Here is an 11,676-nt window from a genome sequence, read left to right on the forward strand (position 1 = left end):
GGAGCTGCTTTTTGCAGCACTCAGGGCTAAGCCTGTAAATCACAGGTAGAAGCTTCTTGTGCCATCCCGATCTTGCACTTGGCTCTGGATCCAGCCTTCCACCTTTTGATTTCAGACCCCATTAGCATGCATCCAATGTTAACTAATGTTAACCCTGGGCAACCTGAGCTAGCTGTGGTGTCCCTGTTCATTGCAGTATTGCAGGGGAATTGGATTAAATGGTTTAGAGGTCTCTTCTAATGATTTCCTGATTGCTTCTCAGTGCCTGCTCAATAAGATGACGCACTTGAGCACTTTTACATTACTAAAAGAGGATGGCCTGAATTATTACTGCAATTACTCGGGCGTTAATCTATTAATACAAATGCAGAAGTGTCAAGCAGACAGCAAAAGTCTAAGCTTTTAATATGGCAGCGTGGAGCGACCCGCAGTAAGGTCACACTGCTCGCACTGGCTCCTGTCTCAGGTCAGGAGAGGTCTCTGGTAGCCAGTTTTGGAAGCTGGCAACAACTTGCTGTGTCATGTGCTACTTGGGGAAAAGTTCAAACGTTCAAATCTGGGCTCAAAACACAGGGAGCAGGAGCTGAGATGCAGCTCTTAAAGAGAACGTTTTACTGTTCGAGTATGAAGTAAGTTGGGGAGCAGGATGGAGTGTACCTGTGTCAGGAAGTGTGGTGTTCAATGGTGGCGGTCATTCAATATGAGTATCAGGAGATTCTGAAGCAGATAAATCCTGGAGCCCTCTCACAGTAAATTCCTTATAAGGCTGAGAGAGGTCGGACAAAACTTGGAGGCAAACCCAAGCTTACTTAATGAGCCTATTGTTCATTAATAGTGACCCTGCCAGTTGTTGCTATGCATTTGAAATAGGAAAGTGAAGGAGAGTCGTGAGGTCCTGGAACAGGCTGCCCAGGGAGGCTGTGGATGCCCCGTCCTTGGAGGTGTTCAAGACCAGGTTGGACGGGGCCCTGGGCAACCTGATCTAGTAAAGGTGTATGTTTGGTGGCCCTGCCAGGCAGGGGGGTTGGAACTACATGATCCTTGAGGTCCCTTCCAACCCAAGTCATTCTATGATTCTATGAAGCAGCCAATGACAATGAGAAGGTTGAGGGCTTGATCCCACCACCGCTGGTCAGCAAACACCTCCAGACTAGGAGATGTGCTCTAAAACCATTGAGAGAGAGCATTGGATGGGAGGAGAAACATGGTCTGTCTGAACAATTGCTTCCCAGAGCACCGATGTGTTCTGCAGAGCGTTTAGGAGGATCAGGAAGGAAAGAGGCTGCTCAGCCGAGCTTTCTGAGTAAGCTTATTTTGACCAACAACGTTGTTCACAGCAGTGTAAAAATGCTCTCATTGTTTCTAATGTAGAACAGCAGAATAGAAGTCTGTGGTGCAGACAGAACGATTTGGATGGTCAGAGTCCCAGCTCAGATCTCTCCACCACAAGAAGCGCCAAGTATTCTTTTGCTAATGCTCTCCTCCTGCACTATGTAAAGGATGTTTATAAGGTCTGCCTGCTGTGTTTTACTGCTGTTAATAGGGACCACAACACCTCTGCAGAACCTACAATGGTTTAAGTAAAATCTTTGAAGCATTTCTGGGCCGGTATCCAGAAGTCAATGTCTGGGTAAGATAAACCCATGCTCAGATAAACCTAATGGAAACTCAGGAGCCTGTGTCCTGTTTTGACTTTTTGTTTTTAACCAGGTCATTTAAGTGCCTGTACTCTAAGCCAGACAGTATAGAGGGTAAGATGTTATACCTCATTGCTCTGTCTCTGCTGGTGCTGCTCCTCTGGAAGAGCATCTTCTGGGATCTCTCTGCTTCTAGAACTGCCTCCATGCTCGGAGGTGTTGGAAATACAGAGCGCTCTGTTTATAAGCCCCACAATTCAGCATTACAATGTCTACAGTGATGATCAGCACAGAAAGTGCTGTCACCTGCATGTTACTGGAAAACATCTGGAGAAAGATATTGCATAGGCTGGATTACCAAAACCTCATTCACTGCAAAGCAAATGAATGACCTCACTAACGATTATGCAAGTTTACAAGGACAAAAGAAACACACCAGTGGTGACTAAACTGCAAGCCAGGCTGCATTAATCCCAGGCTGGATGTGGCTCTGGGCAGCCTGGGCTGGTGGTTGGTGACCCTGCTCATGGCAGGGGGTTGAAACTGGATGATCATTGTGGCCCTTTTCAACCCAGGCCATTCTGTGATTCTATGATGATTCCCCTTGTAAGGAGCAGGAGAAATATAGCGAAACAAGAAGCAATGCACAAAAAGCAGAGCTCCTAGGTAGGACACTCTGAGGGCGTTTCGATTAAAAAAGCAAACATTAAAAAGCAAAAACCAACATGGGGAATGCAGAGCAGTCAAGTCAGGTGCCTGCAAAGCACTCAACCAAACCTCAACCCCAACAGAGTCCAGCAGAACTGGGACAAAGCCACGGTGAGGGTGTGTGACCAGTAGCACACGGGGCACAAAGAGACACGTGAAGAGATGCTGAGCACCAAAGGCAGCCGCTGATACGGCACTGATGTCAGGATTGAGGCAGCTCGCCAAAAACCAGCGTTCTGGCTGTTGATGAAAGCCCTCAATTCCTCACACTACAGCGCAATACACGCAGCCTCCACTCGCGGCCCCTTTAACTCCGGCTCCCTTTAACTCCCGTGGGAGGAGCTGCGCGTTGAAGTCGTGGTGCAGAGGTGTGGGGAGGGCTGTAGTTGCTGGGTGGTGTGTTGTAGACACATTGCCGGCTGAAGGCAGCGGAATTGAGTTGTGACTTGGAAAGCGAGCATGGACGAGGTTTCCTGCTAACCCGGCACGCGTTCCTTTGGGTATCGCCTCCGCTTTCCTGTTGCCATTCGGGTATCGGCGGTGCGCTCCAAGCTGCTGTTTTTCGTATCAAAAAGCTGAAGGCATCTGTTCATTTTACATCTGGAATCGGATTTCAGGTACTTCCCCATTCGTGCATCTGATGTGGATGTCTTGAAGAAGCTTCCTGTTCTTCTGTCGGCGCAGGGAAGTAACATGGAGTAAGAAGCAGAGCGAGCACCCAGTGCATCAGCTGAAGTAGGAGGACAGGGTGGATCCGTGGGGTTTGTTTGGGTTAAGATGTGTCCTGCCATCCTGCTCTGAGCTCTTCCTAGAGGTACAAAGAGCTGGAAGGGAAATGCAGGGCTGGAATGAGGGGAAAGCACGTGGAGGAGCTTGTGTGAAGCAACAGGAGAGACATGCTGTGTGCCTTGCATTGCACAGACCTTGGCAGCAACACACAGCCTTAACCCCAAGGTTAAGGTTGGGGTACAGCGAGGGAGCAGTGCTGTGAGGTTTCTGCATTAGGGTATCCTATGCATGTATCAGGACTGGAGCTAATATTAGTACCCCTGTGTGCATATAAGCCTCTATTTGGTGGTGCTTGCCCACTTCTATGCCATGTTAGTGCACCAGAGTTGCTCAGCAGCCTCTGTTGCTTTGGCAGAGCGAAATGCAGAAGCACAGGCAGGATTTGGGTTGCCATCAGCATTGCAGTGTTTGTTAGGGATGAAACGCATCAGGCTGCGTGCTGGGTTGGGGAGGAGGTTAAGTGGAATGTTTTAATCCTGCCTATGAAGTCTTAACAGCAAAGGTGACTGTTCTGCTGTGATAATGGGGGAAACTGAGCTTGGGTTTGTCTCTGTTAATTAAGTATTGATTAGTCATTAATCATGGCAGGGCAGAGCACGTGGGGATCTTGGAGCCGGCTGTGTGCTCCCTGGCACTGTGTGCTGCGCGTGTCTCTCTACTGCTTTCCTGGTAGATAAGAGCCTGTGCCAGTGATTCCTCATCTGACCTACACTGGTTTTGGCAGGATAAGGGGTGACCTTATGTGCCTTCGGTTTTATTTTCACACTTGGGGTATTCTGTACAGTCTGAAAGGCTATGCTGGATTGCTCTGGGCTCAGTGACAGTGCATTTGGACTTTTTTGCTTTGAGTTCCTTCGTATTGTGTTTTGTTAGAGGACCGAAGACCCTTCAGACCTTCCTCATGACATAAACAGGGCTACAGTAACTATTTATAAGGCGTGCTAAGGGTCTGCAGCTTCTGCGGGCTTCTCTGGGTTAATGGCACTTCCAGAGGCAGGAAGCGGCCAAAGCGGGTTAATCTTTACAACAACCAGCGCTAAATACTTGGCTTCTTGGGAGTATTTTCCAGCTGGGCCATGCGGATGAGTAAACAAAGTAAGAGGGAAAGGAAGTGTTGAGGAAAGAGCTTTCAAATACAGTTATTCCACATAATTAACTGACACAGGGTGCTGTAGAGTCAAGGTTGAGGAGGATGTTGTAGGAAATGGGAGTAGAAAGTCTTCATGTTACAAGGAAGAGAAAATAAGAGCTGTGGAGACACCTGCTGGTTTGGGGGAGGGCAGGCTTGTATGGGCTGGACCAGGCTGGCTTTACTGCCTTTATCTCCTTCCTAAGAAGGCTGGATGACTTGAGCATCTTGGAAAGCGTATGCCATAGTTTATTAGGATTTGTGGTCACTTTGGCAAAGTATCTTCATAGATGTTTATGTTAGAGCAGGGTTTTGACTGTAAAAGGCCTTATGCATGTTTGAGAGGCAAACTCTTCCTCTTTTATGATGAAATTAGTGGTTGTCCAAATATGTAGCTGGAGAATGAGCTTTGTTCAGTATTCTTGCCTTTCTTGTGACTGTCAAGGTATTAAAGCTCTTTGGTAGGTTCATTTTAAATGGACAAGGCTCAACATTTTAATAAAAAAGTTAGCATATATATTTATGTAATACCAGCTTTATTTGGTATTTAATCAGCTTTAAATCCTCTTTCTTTCACAGAAAGAAGAGCTAATTATGTCAGCACTGAGCTGGAAGCCCTTTCTCTATGGAGGCTTAGCATCAATCACTGCAGAATGTGGTAAGCATTTCTGTAACTCTTTGTGATTCCTTTAACTCAGCTATAGTTCCTTTTGACACCAGCTTGGTTCTGTGCTATTAGTAATGCAGTGTTATATGGTCTTTTCTAGCATACAGCATGAGAATGTCTCTTCATTACTGGCTGAACAGTTGTTCAGAACCTTGTTCTAGTTTTAAAACAATTCTGTCTGTAAATTCATATCCATATCTTGTTTTAATATAACATTTGTCTTTGGATTCTATTCCTGGAGTGTATTGACCTGATGGTAGGTATACACAGCTCTTGTTTTGCAAGGGTAGGCAAGTAAAACTGTTGTATTGGCTTGTATTGCCATAGTGAACGTGAAATAGTTGGATGGGAAGTAGGTAGGTCTTCTGACAAGCTGTCTAGAAGAAAAAGGGTGACCTAAAATGAACCACTTAGTGAAGACCTAGTAAAAGAGGCCATATGCTTTTCTTTTCAGGAGTGTTTTTGTATACTTATGTATTAAATAAAGGCTAGTGTTTCTCATGTTGTGTTACTTGTCTTCTTATTTAGGTGAGTGCTTGCTTAGCATTTCTGTTTTTCTTTTTTCAAGGTACTTTCCCAATCGATCTGACTAAAACACGTCTACAGGTTCAAGGTCAAGTTAATGATGCCAAATATAAAGAGATCCGCTACCGTGGAATGATGCATGCCCTGGTCAGAATATTCAGAGAAGAAGGATTGAAAGCCTTATACTCTGGGTAATACAGATTGAATTGCAGTGGTATCTTCTGACCAGTCTGTTGATGAGTATAAACCCACAGTGGTTAGATTCTTGGGTATCAGGTTGATAAGGTATTTAGAGGAAATGTACTGTGCTTCTCAGTCTGCAGTTTAAAAGCCCAAGCTTAATTCAGGCTCTGCTCTCAGCAATATCACTTGGTATGTATGTGTGTGTGTGTGTATGTATATATATATGTGTGTGTGTGTGTGTGTGTGTGTATAGTTTGCAGCTATTTGAGACAAGCTTGCCAGTTATTTTATTGATCAAAGTTTGAGGCATGTTCTGAAGGTAATCCTTCCACAATTCATTTATGTTCTTGCAGTCGTTATTAAAACAATAAAGGTAGACACAATAAAACCCAAAATGAGCCTCCCATCTGAAACCAATCACATAAAAACCCACCTTGTTTTTGTCTCTGGTGGGATTAGAGTATAGATTTAAATAAATGGACCTTAGGTTGTTCACTATCTTGTGTTCAGTCTCCCACTTTACAAGAGTATTTGTTAAGCAGCCTATTGCAAATCTGAGCATAAATATAATCATTGCCTATTCTTTGCAGGATCGCACCTGCAATGTTACGCCAGGCTTCATATGGAACTATAAAAATAGGCACTTATCAGAGCTTAAAAAGAATGTTTGTTGAACATCCAGAAGGTGAGTAATTTGTGTGTGGCTTTTTGGTTTCTTGGGGGATGGAGGAGGCATTTTAATTGAGGACTTGTTTGCTTGAGGCTGGTTGCTTCTGTTTGTTATTTTACTGTAACACTTTGAACAAGTCTCTTTCGAAGACCTTGTTTGTATTAGGTACAGCCAAGTGAGCAAGCAGGGAAGTCTTGTATCAGCATCAATCTTAAGGCTTTCTTAAGCACACTATGGTTAAATCAAAGGTGGCATCATCCTGCACTGATGTGTTTCACCTTCTGTAAATCAGCAGCTAAACTTTTTTTATTGTTTTTTCATGGAATAGATGAAACTCTGATGATAAATGTGCTATGTGGCATTCTTTCGGGGGTAATTTCGTCATCTATTGCCAACCCAACTGATGTTTTAAAGGTAATGACGTGTTTGTAATTGTAATTTATATGGAGTTTGTCCTTAGTGTCTTTGTTTTCATTGAGGAATTGCAGAATCTCCTTTGGTTTAATAGTCACCTCTAATGAAAAAGTAATAAAGTTCTTCTGCTTGTAATTGTGAAGTGTTTTTTTTTTCCTAAAACCACTCTAAAATTCATCCTTCCTAGGAAATAACTGTGGTTATTTAGAGGCATTTCTAATAGAAGCTTTTGCTTTAAGTTTGGCATTGATTAATATTTCCCAACATTACGTCTGTATTTGGCTCTCTCTGGATTTCAGCAAAGTTTTCAATACTGTCTCTGGTACCATGTGGCAAAATGTCCAGCTAGACAAGTGCATAATAATTAGGAAGAACTTCTTTACAGAAAGGGTAGTTAGGTACTGGAATAGGCTCCCCAGGGAGGTGGTTGAATCGCAATCCCTGGTTGTGTTTAAGAGCCGTTTGGATGTGGTGCTCAGAGGTATGATTTAGTGGAGGGTTTTTAGAGTTAGGGTTCTGGTCAGGCTGTGGTTGGACTTGATGATCTTCAAGGTCTTTTCCAACCTGGGTAATTCCATGATTCTATAATGGGATGGGTGAGCAGTTGGCAGATGGCTCTAAGGGCTCTGAATGGGGTGCCATGAGGCTACTGGCCAGTCATGGTGGGTTTCTCCAGGACTCAATTTTAGGACCAGTTCTCTCCAATATTTGTATAAATAAATCTGGATACAGGCGCTGAATGCGCACTAAGCAGCTCTGATCTGCAATTAGGGGGAGTTGTGGACTCCTTCAAGGGTAAAGAGGTCTGGCAGGGAGATCTCAGCTGATGAGAGGGCAGGGTGATCACCAACTGTATGATTAGTAGCCAAAATCTTTATCTTTTTACTTTTCATTTTGAGGTGTTCTTATGAGAGCACTGCAAGGGACATCAGAGCCATTTGCCTGTCTAGTGGTGTAATGTTCAAGTACAGAAATAGAGGTGACTTAATGCAGCTAGAAACTACACCTCATACTGATTCAAAATTAGCATCGTGGTAATGCCAGCTATCAGTTTGTATTCAGAGAAATTAACTGAAATAAAAGAGAAATAAAGTGTTGTTTCATAGGCTGTAACTTACTGTGTTTTACAAACTGTCTTCAACTATTATTGGTCTTCTGATTGAAAACTATTCTATTTTGATCTCCAAATAATCTCAGATCAGAATGCAAGCCCAAGGCAGCGTGATTCAAGGAGGAATGATGTGCAACTTTATCCAGATCTACCAGAATGAAGGAACTAAAGGGTTATGGAAGGCAAGTGTTTTGAACCATATCCTACATTTTCAGTATTCTTTGCTCAACTGTATTTCATCTGGAGTATTCTCAAGCAAAACATGGATATGCAGGTAGCTAAGATGCATGTCTTGACTATTTCACTGCTGGTGCCTCAGTGACTTTAGTCAAAGAGTTGTTACCAGTCATGTATTCAACCATTAGTTAAGTCAAGACTGCCTCTAGGGCTTGTTTTTGCTTTGAAGAAACATTGATGTAAATTTAGAGGTTAAGCAGAGAGATGGAGTAGCAGGAAGAAACAGGAATCAACATTCATTCTGGGCAGTATACAATGTACCTGGCAGAGCTGTGATTTCTTGCTTTGTACTGGGAAAGATAATATTTTCTGATGGTGTATGATGATGAATTATGCTTTTTTCTTTCCTTTAACTCTTCAGGGGGTATCCTTGACAGCACAGAGGGCTGCTTTGGTTGTTGGAGTGGAATTACCAGTATATGACTTCACCAAGAAGCAAATAATCATGTCTGGTTATATGGGAGACACAGTTTATACTCACTTCCTGTAAGTCTGTCTAATTAAATCCACTCCTGTAGCTCAACAGTGGCTGTGTGGAATGAATCTTGATTTATTTTGTTTTCCTCTTCTGAGAAGACACCAATCCAATTCTGTTCCATCAGCCTAGATGTAACTATATTTCTGATGTGTTTATGCTTTTCAGTGTGATAGCACTTTGAAATGGCACGTAACGTGGAAGTTTATTTAGGATCTGAATTTAACTTTCTGTAGAATGTGGAATTCTATTTTGTGGATGGTCTGAACTGTGAAGACTTTAAAATTGAACTTAGGGGGAAGTTTGAGTCAAGTAATTCTTATTTTAAGAGGTGCAAACATCTGTCAATAGAGCCTTTGTTTAAGGTGTGTATATGAGATCTTTCGAGTTCAGGCATTGTGGTAAATGAGAACTGATTTTCACATCAGCTTAGGTGATTATTTTTCTTTCTGGGGGAGGCTGGGTTGATTTTTGTGCTTTCTTTAAGCCTGGTTGGTCAAACTCTGTTCTCTTTCCTCAGCTCCAGTTTTACTTGTGGGCTAGCTGGAGCCCTGGCATCCAACCCAGTTGATGTGGTGAGAACACGCATGATGAATCAGGCAAGCCAGCCAAATGGGGGGCACTCGAACTACAAGGGGACTTTGGATTGCTTGTTACAAGTAAGTAGCCAGACACCAGACAGCTTAGTGTATGTATGGTGAACAGTTTGAGTAATTAGATGAAAAGACTACTCTGACAGCCTTGTTTTTTACTTGATACGAAGTTTGGAAGTTGGGGACTTCTGCAAAGGTATTTGAAAACTACTTCATAACAAAAGTACCGTTGTCCTTCCTTGCTCTGCAGTATGTTTTTACTGCTAAAGCTGTGCCTTAGAGATGGCTGCCATCCTAGGTACCTTCCAGTCCAGTAGGAGTGAGCCAACAGGGAAGAGGTGGACATATCTCTTAGCTCAAATTTTCTTATTACAGGTTTACTGCAGCATCCTGAAAACAGACCAGTTAGGGGAAGTTTGGCCTGGAAAAGAAATCTGCATAGTTAGTGCTTGAACACATAGGTTTTATCATGTCTCTTTTGCAGTAGGTACTTGCATAGAAGTTGAGAGTAGGCTGTGTTCCCCTTTGTCTGGTGATTCTGTTCTTTACATCTGAGTCTAAAACAAGAAATGGGAGGATTATGCACGTACTTTATCACTTTTAATTTTCCTCATTAATTGAGTTACATAAATGTGTTCCTGTTTTGTTTTCCAGACCTGGAAGAACGAAGGCTTCTTTGCTCTCTATAAAGGGTTTTGGCCGAACTGGTTAAGACTTGGTCCTTGGAATATCATTGTATCCTTTTAAAACGTGTGCAAAGCAGACTAAGCTAGCCTTAAAAGAGCTACTGAGAAGTTGTACCAGCATATTGTTCTTAATGGACCATCACCTGGTGGATCATTTCCTTAGTCAGCTGCTCCCATTCAGTCAGCATATATTACATACACATTCACAGTTGCACAGTTGCAGTTTTACTGCCTGCTAATCAGAGCCCTGCAGAAAATGACCTGGCAATAGTAATGCTATTCCTATGAGCAAACCTGCTTCAGTTTATTGAAGAAAAGAGTCTCAGGGCTCTCACAGGGGTCTCCTGCCTCTTGTTCTCTTCAAGATTCTTAGGAACAGGGCTGGAAGAACCATTGGCATTGATAGCCTTGATGTTTTCCACATATAACAGTTCTCTAAAAGCAAGTTTGATTGTATTATGTAGTACTACCAATGTTCAATGTTTTATAAAGGAAGGAACTAGCAGTGGAAGGAAGTTTGGCGCACAGCGCTGCCCTTTAGCAGTAACGTAACCATAACAAGAAACAGTTCTCCTTAATAACTCTTTCAGTTCTTTGTGACATACGAACAGCTGAAGAAATTAGACTTGTGATGTCCTGACCCATACGATGAATTCAGCTCACTGGCTGTAGAGCGACTTGTAAGTTACCTTGAGTAGACGCAAGGAAGAGGTAATTGGAAGACTTTGGAGAACCATCTAGAAGTGAAGCGACTTCATTGCAAACTCTGGCTTCTTCGACAGAGTGGTTTGCTCACGTGGTTAAGTGGATGATGTGCACTATTTTTGAGACTGAACCAAAAGAAAACACCAAAACCAGCAGTGCCAAAATGGTGGAGACGCTCACAAAAAGAAGCAACTGAGAGTGCTAAAATGCTGACACCCCATATAGGTCCCCCCAAGGAGGGTGGAGGGGATGCCCTCTTTGCCTTAAAATGGGAACTGCTTAAAGGCCAGCCTTCCAAAAAGCAATCTTCCCTCACGTAGCACACCCAAAGGGATGCTTCCCTGCTATAAAAGCAAAACACAGCCTCTGAAAGCAGATGCTTCCAAGAAGAGTTGTTGTACTCCTAACCTAGAAAAGCTGGTGGTAAGAAGGGAAGAGAAACAAAGCAGCACTTCCTCTAAGATCTCTAAATACCCAGTGCCTTAAAGGATAAACACATCCAATCCCCAAAAAGCAACCTCCCCACTTCAAATAAAACCTTTCCAACATGGGCATAGTGCTGGTGAGTTGGCAATTAGACTAGATGACCTTGGAGGTCTCCTCTCACCTTAATGGTTCTTTGAAATGTCTAAAAACCCTTTCCATCAAATAATACCCCAGGTAGATGAAATCCCCAATGCCTAAAAGCCCTTTACATGAAGTAATAGCCCATATGGACAGCTCTCCCCATCGATGGCTGCCTGCCCTTGTGCTCACTGTGTCTGTGCCCCGGATGGCATCGGTGTTGGGAGGTGGGTTGTTAATAGCGGACAAGGTTATTTCTTAGGTCAGATGAGTTTGGTGTATCTCATTGCTCTTCACTGTAGTAGTTGCTACGCTGCAATCGAAGCATTTGTAAATAGTTTTGTACAAATCATGTCTGATTTTTATTATGCATATTAAAGATTTTTGAAATAGCATCTCAGGGTGTGCTTTTCACATCTTTTCCAACGGGAGGTGGGGGTAGCTCTGTCATACCTTGGGCTCATTCCCTGCACCCAGATCCCAGTGCTCCATCCCCATTAGGTTGAGATCGTCCTCCCATCCAGCAGGGGCCGCCCTCTCGCTTTCTCCCATCCTCCTCTCCACGCGGCCCGGTCCGACCCCC

At 43.4% G+C, this 11,676-nt stretch overlaps 1 protein-coding gene across 2 annotated transcripts; it reads left to right on the forward strand.

Moving 5' to 3' along the window:
- The first annotated feature begins 2,702 nt into the window (after nt 1–2,702).
- On the forward strand, nt 2,703–11,488 carry SLC25A30 (solute carrier family 25 member 30). Of its 2 annotated transcripts, none has more exons than XM_015851756.2 (10): nt 2,703–2,962; nt 4,843–4,921; nt 5,499–5,646; nt 6,229–6,323; nt 6,637–6,722; nt 7,920–8,015; nt 8,432–8,556; nt 9,066–9,204; nt 9,793–9,873; nt 10,415–11,488. In XM_015851756.2, the coding sequence occupies exons 2-10, from the start codon at nt 4,858–4,860 to the stop codon at nt 10,454–10,456; spliced, it is 876 nt and encodes a 291-aa protein (XP_015707242.1). In that variant the 5' UTR covers nt 2,703–2,962; nt 4,843–4,857; the 3' UTR covers nt 10,457–11,488. The 2 variants fall into 2 exon arrangements, with proteins under 2 accessions (XP_015707242.1, XP_032297981.1); XM_032442090.1 differs by lacking the exon at nt 2,703–2,962 and adding an exon at nt 3,059–3,080 and having other exon boundaries at nt 10,415–10,714.
- The last annotated feature ends 188 nt before the right edge of the window (nt 11,489–11,676 follow it).

The sequence above is a fragment of the Coturnix japonica genome, chromosome 1, assembly GCF_001577835.2.
Source record: "Coturnix japonica isolate 7356 chromosome 1, Coturnix japonica 2.1, whole genome shotgun sequence".
Taxonomy (NCBI): Eukaryota; Metazoa; Chordata; class Aves; order Galliformes; family Phasianidae; genus Coturnix; species Coturnix japonica.